This window comes from Ilyonectria robusta (assembly GCF_021365365.1).
Source record: "Ilyonectria robusta strain PMI_751 chromosome Unknown BGZ61scaffold_107, whole genome shotgun sequence".
NCBI classification, from domain to species: domain Eukaryota; kingdom Fungi; phylum Ascomycota; class Sordariomycetes; order Hypocreales; family Nectriaceae; genus Ilyonectria; species Ilyonectria robusta.
The window spans coordinates 1-26,989 of NW_025764541.1; the positions used below are offsets into that span (position 1 = coordinate 1).

At 41.8% G+C, this 26,989-nt stretch overlaps 6 protein-coding genes across 6 annotated transcripts; 4 read left to right on the top strand and 2 right to left on the bottom strand.

Annotated features, from left to right (window-relative positions):
- Window positions 1–10,067: 10,067 nt before the first annotated feature.
- Window positions 10,068–10,866, top strand: BGZ61DRAFT_487931 (uncharacterized protein; the record flags this gene model as incomplete). The annotated part of the gene is made up of 2 exons (XM_046250047.1): window positions 10,068–10,285; window positions 10,473–10,866. The coding sequence occupies 2 exons, from the start codon at window positions 10,068–10,070 to the stop codon at window positions 10,864–10,866; spliced, it is 612 nt and encodes a 203-aa protein (XP_046093269.1).
- A 133-nt stretch (window positions 10,867–10,999) lies between these two features.
- On the bottom strand, window positions 11,000–12,618 carry BGZ61DRAFT_469516 (uncharacterized protein). The gene is made up of 4 exons (XM_046247963.1): window positions 12,423–12,618; window positions 12,182–12,357; window positions 11,834–12,129; window positions 11,000–11,686 (listed from the first exon to the last, which is right to left on the bottom strand). Exons 1-4 carry the CDS (start codon window positions 12,532–12,534, stop codon window positions 11,482–11,484), a joined length of 789 nt encoding a protein of 262 aa, XP_046093270.1. The 5' UTR covers window positions 12,535–12,618; the 3' UTR covers window positions 11,000–11,481.
- Window positions 12,619–13,170: 552 nt separating this feature from the next.
- Window positions 13,171–14,317, top strand: BGZ61DRAFT_487933 (uncharacterized protein; the record flags this gene model as incomplete). The annotated part of the gene is made up of 4 exons (XM_046250048.1): window positions 13,171–13,214; window positions 13,429–14,044; window positions 14,164–14,170; window positions 14,232–14,317. The coding sequence occupies 4 exons, from the start codon at window positions 13,171–13,173 to the stop codon at window positions 14,315–14,317; spliced, it is 753 nt and encodes a 250-aa protein (XP_046093271.1).
- A 3,390-nt stretch (window positions 14,318–17,707) lies between these two features.
- On the bottom strand, window positions 17,708–22,305 carry BGZ61DRAFT_436267 (armadillo-type protein). Its single transcript, XM_046244017.1, has 3 exons — window positions 21,540–22,305; window positions 19,582–21,453; window positions 17,708–19,488 (listed from the first exon to the last, which is right to left on the bottom strand). The coding sequence occupies exons 1-3, from the start codon at window positions 22,209–22,211 to the stop codon at window positions 17,776–17,778; spliced, it is 4,257 nt and encodes a 1,418-aa protein (XP_046093272.1). The 5' UTR covers window positions 22,212–22,305; the 3' UTR covers window positions 17,708–17,775.
- Window positions 22,306–23,692: 1,387 nt separating this feature from the next.
- On the top strand, window positions 23,693–24,155 carry BGZ61DRAFT_469532 (uncharacterized protein). Its single transcript, XM_046247964.1, has one exon. It carries the CDS (start codon window positions 23,728–23,730, stop codon window positions 23,977–23,979), a length of 252 nt encoding a protein of 83 aa, XP_046093273.1. The 5' UTR covers window positions 23,693–23,727; the 3' UTR covers window positions 23,980–24,155.
- Window positions 24,156–24,615: 460 nt separating this feature from the next.
- BGZ61DRAFT_307641 (uncharacterized protein) lies at window positions 24,616–25,392 on the top strand (the record flags this gene model as incomplete). The annotated part of the gene is made up of 1 exon (XM_046238760.1): window positions 24,616–25,392. A coding segment is annotated over one exon (777 nt), but the record flags the coding sequence as incomplete, so codon positions are not given.
- Window positions 25,393–26,989: the final 1,597 nt, after the last annotated feature.

The window sequence follows — 26,989 nt, forward strand, 5'->3', positions numbered from 1 at the left end:
AATCGGGTTCTATTAATAAAAACAGCTTCCAGTTTATATTATTAGTATTATATAACCTCTAAATATTACTAAAAGCTAGTAGAATTAATTCTAATTTATTTATATTAGCAGACTGTATATCTAGAGCAGTAATATAACTCTATATCTATTATCTTATTTTAATAATCTATATTATATTACTATAATAAGCTGAATCTTTTTATATTCTAATTTGCCTAGTAATACTCTTTATAAAACTAAGTAAAATTAAGCTAATTTTACAAGTTTCTATATAAAATTAAAAGGTCTATTATCTAATTAGTTAGTTATAAATAATAGTAAAAAAGAAATATATTTACTAATAATATAATATAATAAAGTATTATATAAAATAGTATTTTAGCTTTTTATTAAGTTTATTTAATAAAGTATAAGCTTAGTTACTTTTTAAAGCTAGTTATTTAATTTTAATCTAGCTATATTAAGTATAATAGTTAGGTCTAACCTAGAGATATAGAGTAAGTCCAAGGTATAAAATATATAATTAAGTAAATTAGAATATTATAATAAATAATATAATTATAATTAATAATAATAAAATAATAAATTCAATATAATTAAATATATTAATAGCTAGTAAGGCTATCTATCTATAAAAGTACTAAAAGAGTATTTATATACTATAGTAAATTACAGGGATTACAGTAGTAATCCAGTAAGCTATTACTTTAAATTATAAGAATTACAGTAGTAATTAAGTAATTTTTTATTTAATTAATCCTTATATCAGAAATTACTAAATTACAGGAGTAATCTAAATAATTCTTTATTAATTAGAGGAAAATAAAAGTAAAATATTATAATTCTACTACTTAAAACTATCTAGTCTCAACCTAGACTATAATATAATATCTCCCTTTTTATTAGCCTTATTCTAAGGTTATATTATAAGTCTCTATATTCTTATTATATTCTATAGATTTAACTTACTTTTTTAATTATTCTTATATATTAATTATTATATTAGGATATATCTAAAAATCTACTAAAGCTTTATAATATTCTCTTCTTATATATATTATTAATTAAAAGAATTATAAAGTTATTATATCCTATTCTTATTATTTTAATAACTATAAGATTTATTAAATATCCAAGAAGTTATCTTATTATAGCAAATATATTTATTATAGGTATTTATACAATAGGTTAAATATTACTTCTTTTTGTAAGTTATATATATCTTTCCTATTAGGGATTTTTACTAATATTTTCCTAAGTATCCTGGAACTTAGAGGCCTAATAGAGGCTTGAGGCGGATATTGAGTAGGCGGAGAGTCTGTTGGCTGAAATATTAGCCAGGCTAGCCCGTCTATATACTTAGCGTTATTCTCTTTATAAGTGCAGTTTGGTATTATTTTTATGGGGCTTATGCGAGGTAGATAAGATTAATGGGGTGCATTTCCAGGAGGAGGTGTTACTTGCTAAGTAGCAGGCTATTAAGGAGGCCTAGCTGTTGGGGCTGTAGATATAATTAACTGGCTTTTTATTTTTAGGATTTTTTTTAGTTTTATTTTTTTTTTAATATTATTAATAGAAATTCTTTAGAAGGTATTATATATAAATAATATTTTTTATAGATTTTTATTAGTTATTATTCTTAAAGTAGTTTTTCTATTTAATAAGATATTTAGTTTTATTATTGATTTTTTATATCTTAAGAATCTTTTCTATTTTATATTTCTTAGAGCTTTTAATTTCTATTTTATATTTATTATTAAATTTAGCTATAATATTTCTTTTATATTCTTAAGTAATAAGATATAAAAGATAAAATAAAGTTTAATTTTAATAATAAGTTTAAATAGTAGTTATTTTTAAGATTTTTTTAAGAATTTTATAGAATTTAATATATTTATAATTTAGTTTTTTATTTTATTATTTTATTTAATATTTTTATTATAAAAGAATTATATCTTTTTTAAAAAATAATTTCTTTATTTTTTTTAATTATAGTATTTTTTTATTTAATTTCTAATAAATTAAGTTTAGTTTTTATTTCTTTATATAGGTTTTTTAATTTTTCTATTATAAGAATAGCTTTAGAATAATTAATTTATTTTAACTTATTTATAGTATTAAGGGTAAATTTAAAGTTAGTATATACTAAAGTAAACTTTATATTTTTATATACTAATATATTATAGCTTATTATATAATTAGAGCTTTTAACTTAGTTATTTTATTTATAGTTAATATAATACTAAAATATTACTTTAATATTTAATTTATTTATTCTATTATTTATTAACTTATATTAAATATTATAATAAGTTAGTAATTTAATTTATATATTTATTAAGCTTTACTAAAACTTAAAGTAAATAGCTATTCTTAATTAAAGAGAATCTCTATTAAGAGTCTATAAATACTAATAATATTTTATAAGAAAATATAGGCAAATTACTCTATATCTATTAATTCCTAGTAAGATATAAATAGGAAAATTTATAAGTTATTTATAATAATAAAAATACTATTATATATAACTCTAGTTATAGAATCTTCTAATAGAAGTAGTTTTATAATAAAATCTATATAATAGAATTCTAAGGTTATTAGTAACTAGTAGAGGCTTAATTCTCTATATAATTTATAATATTAGCTTGGTTTTTTTATATAAAAATATTATTTAGTAATTTTCTTATACTATTTTTATCTTAGGAAATTAATATATTATTCTAACTTATTAAGAGTTTTATTAACTTCTTAATATTTATATAGGGAAGTTTGTATATTTTCTATATAGTAATATTATAGTTCTCTAGAAACCTATAGCTTATCTATTTTTTTATCTGGAATTAGCTTATTATTATATTACTATATTTATTATGATTTATTAGTATTTATAATAATATAGGTATTTCCTAGGATTTTCCTTTTTTTTTTTCTAATATTCCAGGTAATTATTAATTATATATTAAAGTATATTTTAAGGTTATAGGTTTTATATTTTACTAATAATTATTATAGTATATTAATACTTCTATTATAGAGCCTTTTTATATAAGTCTTATACAATCTTATATTAATATAGGTAGGGATAGTAATATATCTATCTTATATTAATATCTTTATCTTATTTTAAATTTATTTTATAAAATCTTAATTATACTTATTCTATATATTCTATTTAGGTATTTAGATTTAGTTATATCTTTTATATATTTAATATATTTTACTTAAGGTATCCTTTAATATTAAATTAAGAATTTATTTATTTATTTTAGGTTGCTAATATTAAAGTTAGCTTATTAACTAATAGTATTAGCTTATTTATTTTCTAATCTTTTTTATAGATAATTATATAGTTAAATTCTAATAGATATTTAGTATATTATAGTTATTATCTGCTGAGTTTTTATATAGTTATAAAGTAAGATATATTCTTATAGTTTATATAGATTTAATTTTATATTTACTTTTTAGAAGGTAATATTAAAATTTCTTAAATAAGTTAATAATTATAAGAAATTCTTTATTATAGATAGGGTAATTAAATTTAGTATTATATATTTTATAAGAAAAAAGTAATAGGTATAATAATCTATTATTATTCTTTAACTAATTTAAGTACTTAAGTAAAGTCTAATAAATCTATCTTAAGTTTAATTTCTTATTTGGTTAAAGTTACTAATATTAGCTTATTAAGATAATATTCTTAATAATATTAAATACTTTTTTCTATAGTAATATTCTATTAAAAGTCTACTTTTTTCTTATAAGTTTTATAAGTAGTATAGTATAGCTACTAAAGTTTTAATAAATCTTTAGTAGTAGTTAGTAAATTTAAGGAAGAATTATACTTTTTTAATATTTATTAGTCTTAGCTATTTACTAACTATAGTAATTTTCTTTAGATCTATTCTAATCTTATTATATAAGATAATATATCTAAGAAACTTTACTTCTAATATATAGAAGTTACTTTTCTTTAGTTTAATAGTAGTTTTATATCTTAAAATACTTATAGTATCTTATAAATATATTCTGTATATTCTTCTTTTAAGTTAGAGAAGATTAGAATATTATCTAGATAGTATATAATAAATATATCTAGATATCCAGCGGATAACTTAGAAATCTTAATATATTCTTTCTATAGTATATCTTTAATATATTCTCTAAGTACTTTAAGTTATATTTTATTAAGGTTAAAAAGTTTATAGAATATAGATATTATTCTATCTTTTAGTAAAATCTTATAATTCTATTTATTACATTTTAGTAATTCTATTTTAAGTTTCTTTATAAAGAGTTTTTTATAAATTTAATATTATATTAATATATTCTTAAGTTAGTTTTTTTGGGTATTTTCATATATTCCTTAAGGTTTTTATTTATCTATATAAACTATTATTAAATATATTTAATTATTCTTTAAAATTATATTTTTTTTCTTTTTAGTATTTATATTATATTCTTTTAGGGAGTAATAAGATATCTATTATATTCTTATACTAATTCTTACTCTTACTATCTTTAGGAGTCGAAATTAGAAATCTCTTATTTTTTAAGTTACTTTTATTATTACTAGAGAGTATATTATTATAATTAATAAATATCTAGCTAGTTTTTTAGTTAAACTGTAAGTTATATTTTATTAGCTATAAGTATCTAAGAATAATATTATAATACTTTATAAATATAATATTAAGGGTAACTCCTTAATTCTATCTATTAATAAATATCTTTAAGTAATTAACCTATTAAGTTATCTATTTATTATTATACTTAAAGTTATTACCTTTAAAATTGTATATTATATAAGAATTTACTTTATTTTTCTATAGTAGCTTTAGCCTATTAACTACTAATAGATTTATATATATAGCTTTAGCTCTACTATCTACTAATATAGTAAGCTATATATCCTTAACTTATACTTATAGCTTAAGTATTTTTCTTTATCTTACTAATTTTATTATATATAGAGCTTTTATTAGAGGTAATTCTTCCTTATATATATTACTTACCTATTACTCTTTTATAGGTAGTATATATTATTTTTTATATAATAATTATCTATAGAATACCCTACCTTAAAATATCTATTATAACTATCCCTAATTTATCGATACTAGACTTAGTCTATTTAATTTAATCCAGTTTGAGTTGGAAAGTTAAATTCTTTATTATATATTTATCTAATATATATATTAATTTCTTATGCCTCTATATTATACTTAGGGTATTTGAGCTTGTTGTAGGTTATTGTATTTTATGCTGAGTAAGGTTAGGTATTTTAGATAGTTTCTTTGTTATTATATCTAGGGGTTATTCCTCTATATTTCTAATTTTTATTTTATTTTTTTAGGCTTAGTTAAGACTGCTTGTTCTTCTATAATTAGAGAAGTTATATTTTTAGTATATTAAAAACTTGATATATTAGAACTTATCTTAGTTTTTCTAGCTGTATTTTTTATAGTCTGGTTTATTGTATTATAGTACTTTTATAGTAATATACTTAGTAATATTTTTATTCTTATACTTATATTATTTTCTTATTTTCTGTTATTTATATATATAGTATTCTTTAGTTTTATAGTTATTAATAGTACTAGTCGGGTTAGTATACTCTAGCAGGAAGAGATCCCCTCTATTCTTTAGATATATAATATTAACTTCTATATATTATTAAATAATATAAAAATACTTAAGTTCCTCTCTTAGATATAATTTCTAAATTAGTATATTATTTATTTATATAGGGTAATAGTTCTAATAGATTTTTTTTTTTTATATATTTAATATATATAGATAATATATAATATCTATAAGATTTTTTTATAGTTAGAATATACTACTACTATTCTTAGGTTATTATTTTCTTATTTCTTTAAAATTATATAATATAGGTTTCAGCTTAACTATATATTATAGGCGCAAATATAAATAGGCTTATTCTTAGTAGGTTCTTATTATTTATTTATAAGGTTATTATATATTTCTATTAATTTTATCTATATTTAGTTTCCAAGGCTATTATATATCTAGTATTCTTTATAACTAAGTCCAGAGTCTTATTTATTCTTTATTTCTAGGTATTCTTTAGCAGGGGCAATAATATTCTAATTAGCTATTAAAAGTTCTAGCTTTTTAGCTAAGTATATTTCTTATCTAGAGTATATCTATAGATACCTTCATTCCTAATATAGAAGTATTATTAGAAATTATTCTTTTTTAGTATTCTTTAGATATTATTATTCTCTGTTTTTTATTAATTGGGGTGGTATAATGAATCTAGGTTATTTATTAGAAATTAAATCTCCTTATTATACTATAGCTATAATATAAGATATTTTATTAATTAAGTTATTTATAGTATAATATTATTTTAAGTAGGGACTAGTCTCTAGATATCTTTATTTTTATTTTAAGTATAGTTCTTTTTTTTTTTTAATCTTATTTATTATTTTACTTTGGTTTTGCTATTTATTTTTTTATATTATATAGCTTATTTTTATACCTTTTCTTAAGTATTATTCTTAATTTTCTTAAATATCCTCTAAATATATAACTTAAGGAATAGAATAATTATTAAGATACTTAGCCTTTTAATTATTATTCTTATAGGCTCTATTAAACTTTCTATTATAATTACTCTGGATTATAATAAGAGTTTTAAATTAAATAGCAGTTTAAGGTTTATTATTATTAGAGTGCTGGTAGTTAGTAAATTATATATACCTACCTTTTAATATAGGCTTATGCTTCTAGTTGGATTTTGAGGTATAATACTTACTTTTAAAGTAGCCTATCTTTTTATAGTTCTAGTACTTAATCTTTAAGTAATTCTTCTAGACGGCTTTTAATTTTATAGATTTTAATATTATTCTATAGAAGATATTACCCTAGTATTTCTTCCCTTAGTTAGTATTATTCTTCTTATTTTTTAGAATAGTATATAGAATATTCCTTCTAACTTTTTAATTTTCTTTTTTTATTATTTTTTAAATTATTAGTTATTAATTTCTATAAAAAGAGTAATAAGGGTATTAAAGGTTATAGGCTTATACCTAACTATTATATTTTTAACTTCTAGCTTAAGTTCTCTATAGTAGGCTACTATATATACTTTTTCTTTTTAATTTAGGTATAAGATACTATTATAGAACTCTACTATATAGCTTAAAGCTAATACCTTCTAGATAAGCTTTTAAAGTTATATTTTAGCTGCTTATTTTTCATTAATAAAATTAAATATATCTCTTAGTTTTTATTTAAATACTTTATAGCTAGTATAGATAGCCCTGGTTTTATCCTTCCAGGCATAATAAGAATTATTAAGATAGTCTCTTATAACCAATTTAAATTACTAGAATATTTTATCCTTAAGAAGTCCTATAGTATAGTAGATCTTAGCTTCTTCCTCTATAAACTATATAGAGTAGTAGCTTTAAAATATCTAAACTTATATAAGGAATTCTTAGAGGCTAGTAGCTGCTCTATTAAATAGATTAAGTTACTTAGATCTAAGGATTTCTCCTATATCTTTCCTATTTACTATAAGAGAGTCTAGATAAGTAATATAGTTATAGTAGAGTGCCTCTTAATAAATAAGGTCTCTGTTAAGGCAGTTATTCTATATTAGGAGCTAGGTAACTTACTCTATTAGCTTATTGATTTTATTATTCTTTTTTAGATTTTTTTTAATAGAGATCTCAGCAAGCTTATTAAGCTTAGCTTTAAGGTAATTATTTTACTTCTAGAGTTTATTAAGATTTTTTTTAATAACTTTATTATTAGAGTTAGATTTATCTATATTTATATTATTAATAGAGTCTTAACTCTATATTATTAGAGTAATAGGATTTTTTCCAGATCTAGATAAGGTATTTAGAGTTACAGAAGCTATTTTAGCTTATTTAAGATATTACTTAAGTTAATATAGTAATATACTAAATAAGAGCTATTAATATATAATAGTTAGATCTAATCTAAGAATATAGAGTAGGTTTAAGATATAAGATATATAATTAAGTAGATTAGAATATTATAGTAAGTAATATAAGTTACAATCTAGTAATAGTAGAATAGTAGATTTAATATAACTAAATATATTAATAGCTAGTAAGGCTATTTATTTATAAAAGTATTAAAAGAGTATCTATATACTAATAGTACTAATATAGGCTTACTAGATAAGAGTAAGTCTAATTTTATAGCTTATTTTAGAGAAGTAAGTTATATATTCGGGCTTACTTATATAGGGTGAGTTTGGGATTTATATTAGGTGAAAAAGTAGGTATATTATAGTTCTGCTAGTTATAACTGCCTAGTCTTAATCTGGGCTGTAATATATAGCTGAAACCCTAAATTAGGCTCCAGCCTATAATACTAAAATAGCTAAAAAACACCTAGCTAATATACTTAGAATAGGAAATCTTAAAGAATTAGATTTCTAATAATTAAAAATATCAGCCTATAAAAGAAATTAGTAAAAAAAAATATAAAAAGAATATATATAAAAAACTTACCTTTCTAGATACTCTAGTCTTACTTAAATAGACATCTATTTCCTCCTCTTTCTTTCCCTTAGAACTTATATATAAATCCTCTTTAAAATCAGATAAAGGTAAGTATCATAGGCTGGAGCCTGGCTTAGGGTTCTAGCTGTGCCGGAACCCACTAATTAACATTACCTGGGCAACCACGTAGTATATTAGCGGTAAGGAAGCAGCTTCCTTCTTTCTTTCCTTCTTCTTCTCCTTAGCTTTAGATAGACAATTCTACAGTAACAGCCTGTTAAACAAACTCCTGTCCAGCTCTTTATAGTGAGTGAGGTGTTACGACTTGGTTTACCGAACAGCAAGAGAGGCTTAAAAGAGCAGCTAGTGTGCCCAGTAATTGCAATTAATGTGATTATTGCCCAATCTTTTGCCCCCTGGTACAGCGGTCTAGCACAACTGTTACAAGTATGTTATATCTTTTATTTTTATAAGAAATTTTAAACTTATAAATATTTTTCTAAAAATCCAATTTTTTTTTTAAATAGAGTATAAATTTCCAATCTTAATAGTATATAAGTTATATTATTAATATAAATACTTAGCTTTAAATACTTTAATAAGTATATTTTAAAAGTTAAAGTATATAAGTTTTTTCCTTCCTTTAAACTAAATAATATAGTAAATATATAAAGTAAAAAATATAAATTAAATACTATATGTTATGGGCTAGAGCTTTGCTCTAGCTTTGCATAAAGGAGAGACCTTGTATAGCTAATTGGTTGATCGTAATAACGATCAATCAATACGTATCCTTTTGCCGTAACGGTAAAGGGTAGCGCCGTAAGGCGCTGGTGGCCGTCGCGCTAGCTATCGCTTAGCCCTTCTGGGGTCAGCCCATCACACTATATTATTTCTTATTTTTTATATTATTATACAGCATTTTTAAAACCTTAAAGCTATATCCTTAATTAATAAAGAATTATATAGTATAATTTTAATAGTGAAATATTGGAAATTTCAATGTATAAGTCAATCTACCAATAGATAAGCGCGGATAACGCGCGCTAACCTAAACAGGAAGGTTGCTAACACAGTGCGACAACAGTATGGATTACACTGTACCACACTGTATTTCTTTAATTCTTTAATTAAATTATTAAAAAAAACTCTAAAAGAATCTAGCTTCAAAAAAATAAGATAATATTTAACTTTAAATATTAAAATATAATTTATTTGTATATATAATCTTTTTTTTACTACTTAGTAACTAATTATAATACATATAAAACCAACCGCTTTAAGAGGCCCTTCTTCCAGGTGACCGGTATCTCTGATCAGAAGTCTTGTGAATTTCGCCTTTGGCCTCATCGACAATGAGAAGGAAGGTGCCTACCTCTGGCTTTGTCGGCAACTAGATTCCTGCAGACGCGATCTTCACCTTCCAGCTTCATCTGTAGTTATTACAGATAAAGAAAAGGCTCTTAAGAATGCCCTCAACCAGGTCTTCCCTTCCGCTCAGCAGCAACTCTGTACATGGCACATTAATGCTTATGTGAGGGCGAAAATCAGATTACGATGGATGCTGTTGACCCCGATGACCTTGACGATGATTCTATCGATTCTGCTGATTCTGAACCTGACGAAGCACCTGAAGCTGCCAACATAGCCTCATCATTTCGCGACGATTTACGAGAACAAGATCACGCCTCGGCCCGCCTGTCATCACAGTCAACTTCTCTAGAAGATGAAATACACGGCCGCCAAGGGATGTTTGAAGCCTGGAAATGCGTTGTGTATGCTCCTACTGAGGCAGACTTTGAAGCCCGATGGAAGAAGATAAATGACACATATCCTCTTCAACATCATATTCTCAGTTATATCTCAAAGGAATATATGGCTTGGCGGCATCAGTGGCCGACCCTGATCTACGATGAACCAGAAGACGGCCGTTCCATTGAATCTCAGCTCTCTGTATAGCAGCGAGACCACGAGATCATCATCATCATCATCAACGCGTTCATCAACGCGTTCATCAATACCATCATCAACGCGCTCATCAACAGCTTTAACCGCTGTGAGGCAGAGCCAAAGCCGTTACAATACACGGCAGCTGAATCTTAGTATTCGTCGAGACCAGACACAAGCCGAAATCGAAGCGGATTTGCCCACATCACGGGCTTCAACGCCGTCATCGAGTCGATCACGAACAGCTACAAATACAAGGGGAAGGGGAACACGAGGCGGGCGCGAAAGGGGAACCCGGGCTAGCTCGAGGCTCTCAGCAACACCAACGCCGTCTGACGATAACCTCATCCCAGTCACTCGATCGTCCCTGCGAGATGAGATCGTGGTCAGGTCCTGGGACCTAGGCTGAGGGACTTTTTGTGTAATTCTTGGTCACCTCTAGCTATCATAGAATTTTGGGTATGTAAAGGGGAAGATGAAGAAAGAAGGCGGAAATTACCGAGTTTCACGTGACGAGCTGTGTGAGTAGCAAAAACGGGCTGTGTGAATAGCACGACTCCCCTATAAAAGGTAGAACCTGACCTCAGGAACATTGAGGTCAACAATGAAGACTTTACTCATACATTATCAAGACATATTACCAAGTACCATTAAATACTATGATATCTCCTGATACATGAGCGTCTTGTACCAACCGTCGACATCTACTTGCACACCGTCAGATCCTACGTACCATACGACGGATCCCCAGGGACAACCATAACAGACAAGTACATGGTGCGGCGGGAGCGGCTGAAATCGACAGCTGGAGCGTGAGGGCCGCGGCAATGAGGCGCAGGCGCCTTCAATATTCATCGGGCGCGTCGGGTCGGGCGACATGGTGGTAAAGTCCGGTGAGGACCGCGGCAGGGTGGCCAAGCGTCACGGCCTCATGGCGTTCGAGATAGAGGCGAGGGCGTCTGGGACGAGGGTGCTGTGCATCGTGGTCAAAGGAGTCGGCGACTACGCGGCCACAAGAATCCTTCTAACCCCCCCGCAGTCGCAGCATCAGATAAACTGTCGACTCGGCTTCGATCCCATAATCTCCTAATGTTCCCAAGTCTGGGAGTTGTTTTCCTCCGTATATTAGCCTCTGCTCATCCGTCGGGGTGCCTACTTTCTCTTGGATCAAGCATTTGAGAGTGAAAATCGTGGTGACTTCCGTGGTGTTGTTGATTGTTATGGTCTTCCTGATCTCGATGTTAGAGCTCCTTCTTTTCTTGCCACCATTTAAATCTCTGTTTTTAGTAACACTCTCAAGGGATAATCATGTGCTGGAGCGTGCTATAAGAATAGAATGAGAGTGACTCAGTAGTGTGAGGGTCCCGCTTACATACCCCGCCAACGTTTTCACGAATATCTGTCTCGATTTGAATTTTGGGTCGTCCTCTGATACCTCGGGTCCAACGTATGTGAAGCGCAAACGAACGGATGACTCAACGTCTCTGCTGCCAGACACCAGGTAGTAGGATAACTGGCGGCCGTTATTCATGTCGTCCGTGTCACCGTACGACAGCTGCTGGTACTTGACAGGTATCTTATAGCTTTCTGAGACTTTTCTCTTGACATGATAGACCAGATCTCGCGTGCTCTGGGTGCATGAAAACGGGAACCACTGCTTTTCGAATGAGACCTGCGGGCGAGAGTGTTATCCCTGAATGGCAACCATGCGGTTGGTGTCTTACGTCGAATTCGATCCTGACTTCTTTGGGTTTTCTCGTGGGAACTTCGTATGGTCGATGCTCTCGAATAATCAACCCGAGGCGAGAGCATTGCGTTCTTTTGATTTCCTCGAGTCCCATGCCGTCCGAGAGCATCAATCCCCCGGCAGTCAGAATCTGGGATGAAGGAGGTATTTTGACCATAATCCATTTAATAATGCGTATCCAGAGGAAAAAGTGGAGGCACTCATGGGGCAGCACTCACGCTGTTGGAAGATCTGATCTTTGATGTCGGCAACCTGAATCTCTTCAGAGATATTCACCTCCAGGGTGCCCATATCTGAGTTATATACGGGAAATGTACTGAAAGACATCATGGATGGGCTTTTGACGCCCTCGGGAAATGTATGTGGGAGGGGCTGGGTGATCGTGGTGTGGTCTTGGTTGGTTGGAGAAAGGCAGGTAAGGTTGTGAGAGCGAGAACGAGAAGCGCCCGCCCGTCATAAATTGTAATTGCTTCTCCGAACTACTGCATGCATGCCTGAGAGCCTGAGGCCCCATTTACTGTAGTGCGGACGATTGCGGCTTACTCGACGACCCTTCCATCGCAGCTCGCACCTCTCGTCCGCCTGCTTGCTTCATCAAAGCTCCAGGCCTGAACAAATTTTTGTTGAGACTTGGCGACAAACCTTTTGCTGCGATTTTCGGTTGCGATGGAGCCTAGGGGCACCTCACAGCCTCCCAGCCGAGGGTTGCGGCTTTTGTCCTGCTGTAATAAACCCACACACACGAGCAACGGCAACTGCAAGTACTGATTGCACGCGGCGCCAGACGGGGGCGGGGTCAGAGGCCTTTCGTCGCTGCTGACCCTCAATCGCTTGATGAGGAGTATCGACATGGTAGGTGGCAACGGTACCGGAGGGTAAGTGTGATTATTCTCTCCACCAATGCGGTCGGTCATTTGAACGGGAGCTCAGCTAATTTTGGGCTTCTCTCACAGCCTGATCGCCATCATGCTCGGTCGCCTCGAGATGACAGTGCAGGAATGCATCGACAGGTACCTATCCAGTGCGTCCTCTCTATCGTGACCCGAGAGCCCGGGCTGAAGCCGTTTGGGAATAACCTCAAGCGCCTCGGTAAGACCCCCGTGGCTATTGCTACGGAGACCGAGGACACTGCAAAGCGGTTCGCCTAGTCACATAATAATCTGACGTACTTTCGGCTGAATGTCGTCAAGGGCCTTGAGGACGTGGGACTGGAAGAGTACAAAGAGATCAAGAGGATCAAAACCGTCACCGACAGGTATCTCGAACAGCCATTGAGGGCCTCGGTAGGGTTGGAAAGACGCAGATTGCCCTCGAGGCCTCCTATCGGGTCCACGACACAAATCCCGACTGCTCCATCTTCTGGGTCCCGGCTACCGATGCAACTAGCTTTGAGAACGCCTACCGCGTGATCGGGCGGCAGCTCGAGATTCCAGGAATCGACGACGGGAAGGCCGATATCAAGACACTGGTCAAGGGAGCTCTGAGCCAGGAGAACGCTGGCGCATGGCTCTTGATCATTGATAATGCCGATGATGTACAGTTACTATTCAGCAACCTAGCTCTCTGCGAGCATCTTCCATTCAGCAGAGACGGCTCGATCCTATTCACGACCCGGAATCACGAGATAACAGAACGTCTCGATATCCGCAGGATGGATGCTATCACTATAGCAGAAATGAGTATCCGCCCTAATCTCAAGAAGCAGCTTGACTACTTCTGTGACGCTGGATCCGGGTCACGTGTGCTGATCATGTGCGGGGCCTCCAGGCCCTCGGGGCCTCCAGGCCCTATGTGCCTAAGGATACCACTCCGCGTCATAGGGGATTATTACCCCGCTCGGGTAGGTTTCGCTGAAACTTGGCTCTTCAAGCTTCAGTCTTGATCCCAGTTTGAATGAAGATAGCGCTCATCAATATACCTTCTACCATCTTGCTCACTACCTGACTTCCTATACCTTAGACGCCTCGTGTGTCACAACTTCGAGATATCCGTTGTATGATGCTACATTGACTGGCGTCGATCCATAGGGCGGCCTTTCCTGCTTGAACAGCTCGCTGATTGCGAACCCGTCTGGGACCTCGTCTTGCCAGTCCGGGTCGCCGGACCTGGATAGGTCCCTGATCCGGCGTTCCCAATAGTCTGCAAAGGACGGATTGATCGGGGCTGACAGCATCAAGGAAATAAAGGATCGGCCTCATATCCCTGGAACCTGGAAGGTCTAGGCTAATAGCTTCTGTCAAGACCTCCGCCAGCTTGTGACCCAAGTGTCTTGCTTAGTCCGGCCTGGGCCTTTCAGGACAACCTTGAGGCGTGTTCAGACCTCCCTTTCGCGGTCGTAGCTAGTAGGTTCAACCCGGGCATTCAAGAGAGACAGCTGCGTTGCTACGTCTCTGTAGAAAAGAAAGAGGGCAATTGAGCGTCGGTATTGCCCAATTCCACCTCCATGGTGGCGGCTGCTGTCAACCGCACTTCCAATGCTAAGTCGTTGGGTGTAAGCCATCCATTTGGACTTGACGCCAGTACCGATACCGATGGCAACACCAACGGGGGCATATATCCCCATGGGCATGAGTTCATTCTGTCCTGTACTTAGACGTTTATTCTTGTTATTTTGTCCGGTACAATCGCGCTGCGATGCGTGTTGCTTCTCATCGCGGCCTGTTCTCTTGCTAAATACTAGGGTAATCTAGCCCGCCAGCTAGCTACTTGATAAGACCTGCCTCGGTTATGAGAGGTCGGTAAGTCTGGGCTGCGTCGAATTGTCCATCATCAGTTGTTTCGATAAGAAAATTCCCACCTTGACTTCAAGCTAGTCTCGTTCCCCGGTCTTCAGTGGGGTTGGTGGCTGATATCTGTCGGTAAGCTGCCTTTCGCCGAGACTTGGGCCCAATGACCGACGTGATGTGCCCCGCATGGTCACGGCGTAATGACAATACCCCGGACACTCGTTGTAACGAGCCAAGTGATGCGGACTAATCTACTGCGTAACAGAGATAAAGGGTGTTGTCGGCTACGTTCGGAATTACGGGCAACCCCCGGTCATTTTGGCCACTTCACTGGATGCTCTGGAGTCAAGACATAGGAAGACGTTGCTGACCTGTCTCGGGAAGGAGTGACTTGGCCAGAGTGATGAGAAGGCAGATTCCTAAGACGGCAACTTCGGTTACTTACTTAACTTAAGTTAGTTGGAGTCTCCGGGATGGCTTACCTGGCACACCCAACATGCTACGCTGTCTTTCCATGCATCAGTCGATGTCGTGACCCGGGGGTGGAGAGATTATTTAAGCATGGCTAGATAAGAGGTAGCGAAGTGGCGTGAACCCCAAGTATCCCTTAGACCGTGGTAAGACTACACTTGGGCTTGGCGACCCCCCCCCCCCTGCCCGGTCGCGGTTACAACTTCGAGCCTATGGACCTTCCTAATGAGGCCCCCGTGATAGCAGCTCTGCCCCAGCAGCCGCTGTTGCTATTCCAGGAATTCCTACCTATTTCACTAGTAGAGACCTGGGTTGGCTACATGAATAGCTGGGTCAGTTACATATTGCAGCAGCACGAAGCCGGTAGCCGCAGACTACCATGCAGTACCCACCTACCAGTCATACCCACCTACCGTACGGAGGGCGCTTTCAAAAATCTTGTCCAAGCGCTAAGAACGCCACACCTACGCCGCTACGACCAGCTGGGCCCTGGGGGCGTTGCGAGCAGAAACCCATTCTCGTCTCCAATCCGCGGCCAAAAGCAGTCTCCGCAAAGGAAAGCTGCTTCCCCGACACTGCCATCAAAGCAGTCAGATCGCGAGGTGACCAAACCGCCAGCCTACCCTGGAGAAAAACATACACCACTGAATCCAACCGCAGCTGACGTCGATCCAATGCTTCCAATTCCAAGTTCGGGTATGTCTCGTCCCTTCCACGATTAAAATTGGTTCCTTCTGATCATCATCACGCCGCCATCAAGCCATGATTTAGACATCATCCTATGCCCTAGTCGCGATTATTTCTTCTTTCCGCTTTACTATCAAAACCCTATTCCCTACTGAACCCTACTCTCCTCCGCTGCTCAGGATGCCCGATGTCAATAACTACACTGTCGGTTGGATCTGTGCCATAAAGACAGAGTATGTTGCCGCACAATCTTTCCTTGATGAGAAGCACGACCGGCCCGACCATGTCTCCACGAACGATAGCAATATATTCCGCCAAGGGCCTAGCTTTCAATAACGCCTGGAGCTGCCCCACACCTGTGCCCACTGTCGTCCACTACAACCTGGCAACGTGGTCGGGCCTGACGCGGCCGGAGCGCCAACATCTGCCTCTTGTTCCGCTGTGCCCCTCCGACTCCAAGACCTGCACTTAGTCGTTCGCGGCCCTCAACTGGCGCTCCCTAATGGAGTTAGAGTCGGGCGAGTACGGTGATAGCAACTCTACGGAGGGAGGAAGGAGACGGGCTTCAGGCACCTTTTGACGGGGACGGGCGGGGGATTAGCAGTGGGGTGCTGTTAACAGCCAGTTCTGCCTCTGTTAGGTATTAGCCCCTCATGTACCTCCCTGCTACAAGTGTGTCCACCAAAGCCACAGTCAACTTAATCCGGAAATAGTCAATTGGATCAACTAGGAAGCTATTCTCGCTGTATCCTCTGTGTTGTGTTCCGTTCCATCTGATCTCGCTGTCGGGCGAGGCATTTTCGGGTGACCCGGCCGAGACCGGGTTGTGGCCTGAGGCATCTGCCCGGCCAAGACCTTCCGTCTGACAAGATGCCTTGACACGTGACTATCATCCATGCTGGATAGAGCCCCACCCTCCAACGGAAGGGGTAAGCCTCAAGTACTACTGTACACCTGACGGGCCCAAAAAGGACCCATTTCAACTGGAGGAACTGGAAGTTCTCTGGGCCGTTGTCAAGGCCCAAATTTAGGCCCCTGTGGTCTTGTGCCCGATTTGTTGGGGTGAGGTTGAACCTTCTCCCATCCGCAAACGCGTTCGGCTTCGGCGCGGGTAAAACATCTTTGCCTCTCTGATCTGGGTTATAATGGGTTGGACTCGATGATGGAAGCTTGCTTTTCCGGGGAGAGCGAACGCTTGACTAAGACTGGGACCGCGTCCTTCGAAGGGATACCCTCGACCGCCGGCGGGCGTCAACACCTATCAAACAAGATGGATTGGTGGGAACAGCTTGGTGACGATAGAAGATCTTGATTCCTAGCTAACTGACGGTCTGAAGGGCCGTATTTTATAGAGGAATTTGAATACAGTAGATGTCTTCGTACAGGGATCGTGATCAGCCCACTCACTGACAGCAGGATCAGCTGTTGGGCTGCTAGCGAGATCAGCTGTTGGGCCTATTAGTCCGTCTGGGAAAATAACAGTCCGTGGAAAGCATATAAAATCGTATGCCTTTGACTGCCGAAGTCGGCGATAGATGTGACATCCTTGTCCGTTCCGTCTGACAACACCCATCAAATCCTTGGGGCAGCACACCAGACGTTAACACTTCAATCTACGAGTATAAAATAGTCACTCTCCCCAGACCCGTTTATTAAATAAAGATATTAAAAATACTGTCATATATCCCTAAGGAAACGAACCTTTAGGAACCTTCAATGATACTTGCGCTTCTTGGACTGCGCTCTTCAGCTGATCAAAAGGAACGTCCCTGCCTGCCTCCGGCATATTGATTCTACAATTTTTACCCTCAACATACCATACTAGGTGATCCGAAAAGCTTCTCCGTAACCAAACGCTATATAAGTCATTGAAAGATTGGCTGTCCATTGCGAGAAGAAAGGAATAGAATCTTCCATCCGACAAAGCTGACAGCCGACGCGAGGCGTGCGCTGCAGCGGACCGCACGTCCGAGTCCGGATCCTTCATCAGGACCACGAGGGCCTCGAGGGCCGGCTCCGACAGCGCCAACTGCCCACACAAGGCGCCCGCCGCAGCCGACCGCACGCGCGAGTCCGGATCCTTCACCAGGCCCATGAGGGCCTCGAGGGCCGGGTCCGACAGCGCCGACTGCCCACCCAAGGCGTCCGCCGCAGCCGACCGCACGTCCGAGTCCGGATCCTTCAACAGGGCCACGAGGACCACGAGGGCCGGCTCCGACAGCGCCAACTGCCTACACAAGGCGCGCACCACAGCCGACCGCACGCGCGAGTCCGGATCCTTCACCAGGCCCACGAGGGCCTCAAGGGCCGGGTCCGACAGCGCCGACTGCCGGCCCAAGGCGTGCGCCGCAGCCGACCGCATGCGCGAGTCCGGATCCTTCACCAGGGCCACGAGGGCCTCGAGGGCCGGGTCCGACAGCGCCGACTGCCAGCCCAAGGCGTGCGCCGCAGCCGACCGCACGTCCAAGTCCGGATCCTTCACCAGGGCCACGAGGGCCTCGAGGGCCGGCTCCGACAGCGCCCACTGCCCATACAAGGCGTCTGCAGCAGCGAAGCGCACGTCCGAGTCCGGACCCTTCAACAGGGCCACGAGGACCACGAGGGCCGGCTCCGACAGCGCCGACTGCCCGCCCAACGCGCGCGCCGCAGCCGGCCGCACGTCCGAGTCCGGATCCTTCACCAGGGCCACGAGGGCCTCGAGGGCCGGGTCCGACAGCGCCGACTGCCGGCCCAAGGCGTGCGCCGCAGCCGACCGCACGTGCGAGTCCGGATCCTTGACCAGGGCCACGAGGGCCTCGAGGGCCGGGTCCGACAGCGCCAACTGCCCACACAAGGCGCCCGCCGCAGCCAACCGCACGCGCGAGTCCGGATCCTTCACCAGGCCCACGAGGGCCTCGAGGGCCGGGTCCGACAGCGCCGACTGCCCACCCAAGGCGCGCACCGCAGCCGACCGCACGTCCGAGTCCGGATCCTTCAACAGAGCCACAAGGACCACAAGGGCTGGCTCCGACAGCGCCGACTGCCCATACAAGGCGCGCACCGCAGCCGACCGCACGTGCGAGTCCGGATCCTTCACCAGGCCCACGAGGGCCTCAAGGGCCGGGTCCGACAGCGCCGACTGCCGGCCCAAGGCGTCCGCCGCAGCCGACCGCACGTCCGAGTCCGGATCCTTCACCAGGGCCACGAGGGCCTCGAGGGCCGGGTCCGACAGCGCCGACTGCCAGCCCAAGGCGTGCGCCGCAGCCGACCGCACGTCCGAGTCCGGATCCTTCACCAGGGCCACGAGGGCCTTGAGAGTCGGGTCCGACAGCGCCGACTGCCGGCCCAATGCGTCCACAGCAGCGAAGCGCACGTGCAAGTCCGGATCCTTGACCAGGGCCACGAGGGCCTCAAAAACCCCCTCCGGCAGGGCTTTACGATGATACCTGAATACGTCAAGGGCCTCTCGTTTTAACCCTCCTGAGAAGACGTCCTCGGATTCTTCTCGTAGCACGGCCTCCAGGATTTGGTCTGGGAATTCTATCTCGGCTGCCAGTTGTGAATGTCCACACAAGGTCCATTCAAACAACAGCCACCGTTTTAACTGCTCTTGAAGTCGATTGAACTCCGGGATTTTCTGTGATGGAACCACTTCGCTCAGGCAGTGCATGACCAGCCGTTGATGCACTGGTCCCAAGAGATCGCGGGGCTGCTCCTCAATCGTGCGGAAAAAGCCGCAGAGTTGCTCCTCGTCGTGGTTGGTGTGAAGTAAGCCGGCGACAAAACGCCAAAAAATATCGTAGCGTGCGTTGTATTTCTCCTTCCGTAGGAATTCTTCAGCATTGATCTTTGTGACTCTGGAGATCTCCTGTCGGCTGCCGAGTTTTAGAACGGGGAGCTGCTCTCCAGATGTCCACTGCAGGACAAAATACCGCGCAGCAAAGTACTCCTGAAAGCTTAGGTGTATAAAGTGGTAATTTCGGTCCTTGACCTTTGATGACGAGCCTGATGTGCGCAGGAAAGAAAGTCGTGCAAATGTCTCATCAATTGGCAAATGCGACCGTGGGGACTTCTTGACTATCTCATCTCGATGCGCTGGCGTGAAGTCTATTACGTTGCTGTGCAGCCCGTTAAAGGCAAGAGATTCAAGAAGTGCAATCTCAGTCTCAACACTACGCGCGATCTCAGCTGGACGAGCTGATCCGGCGTGGCCCTCGGACATCTTATCCAATCGCACGGCATCTTTCTTCCACAACCTTCGCTCGATAGCTTGGTATATGCGGGTCATAGTGTCCGGCACAGTTCCCGGGTCGAAGTCTTCCCAAGTGTAACAAAGCGCGTCCAGCTGAATTGGGATCCGCACAAGACCCTGGATAAGCCAATGTTTTTGAAGGAAGGACTGGACCTCGTTGGCTCTTGGCTTTGTTTTGGGGTCGGCGTTGAGGTAGGCTTTCACCTGATCTGGGTAGAATCCGATTGTTTCTAACTCAAGGTCGAGACCACGGAGACCAACAGGAATGTTTGCGTTTGGCCGGGATGTAATAATGGCGTTGGGCTGATCTAAAAGAACCTTAAGGAAACGGAACATATCGCTATTACCGCGTAAATCCTGGAGTACTTCGTCCAAACCATCGAGAACGAACAGAGTTCTACTGCTATGGGTGTCCTTCAATATTCGCCATAGTTCTCCGGCAAGACGGCGGCCATCGTCGTGTCCCTGTCCAGAGAAGTATTCATGGTAGAACAGTTCCTCGTGGTTATATCCCGGGGTTGACCGCCCTTTCAGATTCCGCAAAGGCACCCAGAGCAAGCGGTCGAACAACTCTGTCCAGGTGCGATGAAGCTCCGTCTGCGTACCATGCGTAAAGTCGTAAACCATCTTTTTGCACAAGGTAGTCTTCCCAACTCCCGCGCGTCCTCGAATCAAGATTCGTCTTGGTTGTATCGTGCGCCCATCGCGACCAACACGCTGACTGAAGAGTGTCGGCAACTCGACCTGGATCGTCTTGTCCGGTGTCTCAACCTTCTGTCGAGCGAAGAGTGAAAACGGGGAGGGCGTTACGTCTCCTTCCTTTGAGCGACCTGTGTCTTGGCCCGGCTGCTCCACAATGGCAAGATTGATGTAACACTGATCCATCGGCAACAGGTCGCCCGACAGTCGTTCAATCTCGAGCCTGCCTGTATTGTAGTGTTCGTTCCGTATCAATGCGTCCGCTTGCTCGAGTAGAGTTCCCTCGCGAATCTTTCCGACAATCTCTTCAATTTTCCTAGCGACATGTTCGTAATCTTTACACCCAGAGTCGCCAAACTTGTTCATCAGGACGTGGGTTCGTTCGAGCCGCTGTCGTCCGAAACCCTGCAGACTTGCCGAGTTCTCATCAACCAGCTGGTGAGTGTTAGCAGCCTTCTCCCTCTTGGAATAGCGAAGATGGCCAGAGGATATTCAGCCTGCAAGTGTTCTGCAATACTTACCAGGTTTGACTGGTAAGACCAAAGCCCTAAGAGCCAAGGAAAAAATAGGACCAGTAGCCAAGGCGAAAAACATTCCAGTAGCCAAGCTGAAGCCAAGCCAACTAGCCACGCTAGAAGCATCCTATTCGAAAACAGCCAGGCCAGATGAATTTTTCGTAGAAGAGTCGTCCCTTTACCTTCGTAGAAGGTGAAGAGGTGGTAATCCTGCCGTCGCCGTAGCTCAATGAACTTGTCCACGAGTTCGTCGAGACTGGATGTTGCTTCCTTCGTGTAGTCAATCAATGCGGTTACTGTTTGGTCATGGAGCGAAGCCCAGGCCTTTAAAACTGGCACGGGCATGTTTTTAAACGCAGTCCCCCGGAACGGCGTGGCAAGGAAAACAACGCCACGTGTCGCCCTTCTGAGAGGGGCGGGATCCCGGTCATCGCGGTCATAGCTATCGTCGATCTCGAGTGCCTTTATCAAGATGATGCCGCCGAGACAAGATGCGATGAAGAGAATTGGTCGATCTCGTCCTGCCCGTCTATTCGCTGCTAAATGCTGTCTGATACCGCCGAGCAAGCACCGGGCAGACTCCTCGAGCGTCGTCGGGGTCGAGACTGACTTTTGAAGAAGGTTGGCCGGCCAGTCGCGATAGAAGATCCGGGCCGGTCCTGCGATCTTTGGAAGCATGTCTGGATGGGCCAACCAATTAACACCCTGCGTATCGGGCTTATTGGCCCGCCACAGCCACGTGTCGGGGGACTTCGTGTCCAGGCCATGGATGGCAATGATGTCGATGTCTGTGTTCGTGTTCTCGTCAACAGGATGGACTTGAACAAGACCGACGGGGCGCGTTTGTTGAGCCATATTGGCGGCCATGATTGGCGGAGTGGAGAGGTTGAAGGCGCGGTGCGTGTTTTGGTGTATGGGGGAGTCCAAGCTCCCACACCTGACCAAGACCACCAAGAGAGCGAAGCGAAGTTCCGGAAGGTTCCTTTGGCTCTCCTTGACAGACACACACAGAAAGCACGGACCTTCTTTGCCAAGACTTCGTCGATTTTACGGTGTGTTTTCCTCATTTTCACTTTGATTTTTTACTCCCGTTTTGCCACCGAGATGCTTGGAATCTCGTCGAAGACTCTTCGAGGTGGAGCCATCCCGCATCTGCGCCAGCAACTCAATCAGTGACTACTGGCCGATTTTCGACGCGTGAGGGCTAGAAAACAGTCACCCGCTCTCCATGTTGTTCTCGCCGAATTGAAGCTATACCGGGGGTTTTCTTGGCTTGCTTATCCGTACCTCTCAGACTGTTCGACAGGAGAGAGCCAAGCTAGACCTTCCAAAACGAGGCGATACATCTCGTGAGTGCACATGTCGTTGGATCGCTGTGGAAAGTAGAAGAGTGTTCGGCCCACCTGATCCGCCGGTCCGCCGGGTCCACAAGGTGCCGCGGGCCCACGAGGTCCGGCAGGAGATTCCGGCCCTCAAGGGGATCGCGGACCTCCGGGCAATTCCGGTCTGCCCGGTCAAGATGGACGAGACGGTCGGGATGGCCACGATGGGCGTCCCAGTAAGAACGGGCAAGATGGCAGAGACGTCCGCCTTGGGCCGGAAGGGCCGCGTGGGCTACCAAGCAGGGACCGCGGCTTTGCGACGCTTGCGTGCTGGCACATATTTATATACTACATCAAAGGGGCTTCGTCTTCGCCGTCGTCCATTCCCTCTCCAGTGAGATGCCTTTTGAGAGGGAGGTCGAAGATTGTGCCTGTGCTTCGTGAAGCTCCAATACTTAGGTAGCCGTCCTCGGCATCATTGTTGATGTAATCGCATCGATTCAGCGGCGGCGCGATTAAATGGGCGAGGACGCGGCATGACGCAATGCTAATTGCATCTCAGCCTCACAGTGCCCTTCTGCTTGCGATGCCCCTCCTGTCTCGCCCCCCAATCATCGAGTTGCCGGACCACAATTGACAAGACGCTTTCCAGACGTACTCCCTCAAAGGACGGCAATGTTAGCGCTGCTGCCTGAGGCAGCTCACATATACTGTTATGAGTCACAGCCCACATGGGACGTATTGGCACCAGCCACACACTGTGTGTTAGCCACGTTTGGTCCACATTTGGTACAGCTTCTGACACTGCGGTGAACCTGAACCCTACTGTACTAAAAGGTTTTCACATTTTAAGGCTTAAATGGCTTACCCGCATGCCGATCTTTCACATGGGATTTGCTCGCTTTTGCTGGCCGGCCAGCCTAACAATTGAAGCAATCGTGGCCTCGAGCTTTTCTTTTAGTGACGTGATAATAGGGTTCCCCGTTCAGGTAGCTTGTATCTCATCCTGGATTGGTAAATGTGGCTCTTTGGTGTTGGGACGGGAATCGCCAGCAGACATGCTGGTCAACTGCGAGGAAAAGCCTCTGATAGTGCTGTACCGAACTCTGCCGGTCCGAAAGTAGTCGTGAGACATTGATCACACTCCAACCAGGCATGCCAGAAAGCCACGCTATATCAGGGCGCACATGCCTGGGTTTGCCTTCGCTGCTGCATATGCAGGCAAAATGTAAGGGCGCAGGGAGCAACGCTGGTGGGCGAGGTTTATGTCCAGGTGTGACTGGGTCAAGTGTATTCAAACCTTAATCAATCCATTCGGCACTTCCTATTTGTCGTGCCTCCTCTATTGTATCAAGTTGTTATAGAGCTGCTTGGTGCAATACGATTGCTCTTTGAAAAGCTGCTCTACACTGATCTCCTCCACAAATGGGAGCCACAGTAAGCGACGGCGGCGCACTTCAAGTACGCAGTCTCTTTTTGCGAGGGCGCTACTCTCCTCAATCCCAGATCGACCGGCCTTGTTTTGAGAGCGTCCTAACACCAGCAACATGACAGCTGAACCTCCTTTTACCAGAGAAGCCGCACCAATTCGCAACGGTAAATATGAAATATATCTTCAACCCATGGCCGCAAAAGGGCAGGAAACTAACACTGCTTGCGAAACAGGTGCGACCATAAACAGTACTCATGAACCCTATTCCTATGACTCCGTTGCCCCGACTCTCTACCTGGATGGGAAAACTCTCCGTGAATTGCCTTCTGTAAAGGAATATCTACGTCGGTCATTTGACTTGAGTCGGCTTCATAAAATCCAGAAGCGACTGTGGTTAGCAGGGCTCCCTCTTCCGGCTCGGTCTCTACACAGACAAAAGATGCTAGGGCGAGATATTGTGATAACAGAGCAATCGGACCTGCATCTCACTTGGCGAGAGTCGACCATGTTTCTGAAACCGCTCTGGAAGCCACTACTCGACTACGACTTCTGGAGAACGGAACTCTGCAATGGAGATCTTCAGATCTACAAGAGTGCGGCTGGCCTGGTCCTATCCTATGTATGGCTCATCACCTCTAAATCCGATCTACAGATTGCAAAGGATCACAAACTAGTACCAAAGAGGTTGAAATGGAAGACGTGGGCGAGGTTTGCACGGAGCTTTCTTGAAAGCAACAGCATGATCGGTCTCGACACACAGGTCGCCAAGCGCTACGAATATGGCGAACTACGGATACACCGCCTCAATATGATCTACCGTTTTGCCCCAGAGATGTTTCCCCGGCATCTGTTTCGGGGCTACTTGTACGGTTACAACCAGTACAGCGCGTTTTTCGGGCGAAACTTCGCCTGGGCAGCCGTGGCCGTGTTGTATATCGGCCTGCTCCTGACCGCAATGCAGACTGCGCTGGCAGTCAACCCGACCAAAGAGAATACACATTTCCAGCAGGCCGTGTATGGATTCTCAGTGTTCTCGATGGTTTCAGTGTTGTTCTTGTCGGTACTGGCGTTGGGATACTTTGTATTTGCATTTATGATAAATCTTGTCTTCACTAGAAGAAAGGTGAAAGAGCAGTCGAGGCAGAGGGAAAGCCAGAAGGCCTTGCTGGGGTCATCTACGCCATAATTAGGCGGCCGCTCCTTTCCATCACACCCTGGACACGCGTCCATCCTGCAACTTCCCGAGTGGGGGAAGAACTGAGCAGCTTGGTAAACGTACTTGTATACTATCATACCGTTATCATTCCAGAAATTCCAGAAAACACCTATTCCTCATGTCATTTCTAGCGGAGCAAGATATGGGTCCACCATTGTTGCCAAGTGGCTAAAGCAAGAAAAAGTTTTCAGCATGTCCGGAACTCAGTGCAATGAGCGCACCCCCGTCAATGACTGGGCGGAGTGACATAGTCAGGTTTCCATACCTGATTACTGCAGGGCTGAACTCACCAGACCAATTTTGTAGCCTCTTGCTTGGAAGGGCAATTTCTGGATGCCAAAGGCCAACCTGTGGACTCGCAAGCGCCGATGCCAAGCAGGTTCCCATCCATGATACTCCCTTCATGGCAGCAATCGACTTTCACATGTCTACGACAGCAACTCATGTACAAAGGTTTCCACAGTTTAAACCTTCAAATGACTTTCAAGCATGCCGAGTTTTTCACAAGGGGATTTGCTCCCCGCTTGCCGGCTAGCTTAACAATTGGTGGCCTCGAACTTTTCAGTGACGTAATTGTGACAAAGGTTTACACCATTCCGGTTGGTCCGAAAAACCTCTTCCCCGCATACCCCATGGGCTGCCCCATTCCCCAATCGCGGCCAGCCGTGTGCCGACAAAGTGCGGCTCGCACAGTTTGCCTCACCACAGGCAAAGCGCACCCCCTCTCACATGTGTGGCAGCGTCAAAATCCCACGAGGTAGCGTTCCAAGGACCGAAATGCTGTGAAGACACTACTTGACAATGGCGCAAGACTTGAATGCCCAAGGGGATACTGGTCGAACACCGCTGCTGGTCGCTGCAGAGAATGGGCACGAGGCGGTAGCGAAGCTGTTGCTCGCGAAGAATGGCATCAACCCGAACATAACGGATAACAACGGTCGGACGCCGCTATCATGGGCCGCAGAGAAGGGGCACAAGGCGGTGGTAAAGTTACTACTCGCAGAGAACGTCAACCTGAACACCAAAGACAATAATGGTTGGGCACCGCTGTCGTGGGCCGCAGGGAATGGGCATGAGGCGGTAGTGAAGCAATTGCTCGCGAAGGATGACATCGATCCGAACATAACGGATAACAACGGTCGGACGCCGCTATCCTGGGCCGCAGAGAAGGGGCACAAGGCGGTGGTAAAGTTACTACTCGCAGAGAACGTCAACCTGAACACCAAAGACAATAATGGTTGGGCACCGCTGTCGTGGGCTGCAGGGAAGGGGCACAAGGTGGTAGTGAGGATGCTGCTCGCGAAGAACTACCTTCTCCCAGATGCGGAAGACAAAAACGGTCGGAGGCCGCTGTCGTGGGCCGCAGAGAAGGGGCACGAAGCGGTAGTGAGACTGCTACTCGCGAGGAGTGGCGTTATCCCGAACGCCAAAGACAACCACGGTCGGACGCCGCTATCATGGGCTGCAGAGAAGGGGCACGAGGCAG

Bases quoted from the DNA above. Each gene is read 5' to 3' on its own strand.
- BGZ61DRAFT_469516 (XM_046247963.1), bottom strand. From the start codon at position 12,534: ATGATGTCTTTCAGTACATTTCCCGTATATAACTCAGATATGGGCACC. The intron at 12,358-12,422 runs GTGAGTGCTGCC...AATGGATTATGG, and splicing joins AGATCAGATCTTCCAACAGC to TCAAAATACCTCCTTCATCC. The intron at 12,130-12,181 runs GTAAGACACCAA...TCTCGCCCGCAG, and splicing joins AAGTCAGGATCGAATTCGAC to GTCTCATTCGAAAAGCAGTG.
- BGZ61DRAFT_436267 (XM_046244017.1), bottom strand. From the start codon at position 22,211: ATGCTTCCAAAGATCGCAGGACCGGCCCGGATCTTCTATCGCGACTGG. The intron at 21,454-21,539 runs GTAAGTATTGCA...AACACTCACCAG, and splicing joins GGTCTTACCAGTCAAACCTG to CTGGTTGATGAGAACTCGGC. The intron at 19,489-19,581 runs GTGCTACGAGAA...GCCCTGCCGGAG, and splicing joins CAGACCAAATCCTGGAGGCC to GGGGTTTTTGAGGCCCTCGT.
- BGZ61DRAFT_469532 (XM_046247964.1), top strand. From the start codon at position 23,728: ATGCCGATCTTTCACATGGGATTTGCTCGCTTTTGCTGGCCGGCCAGC.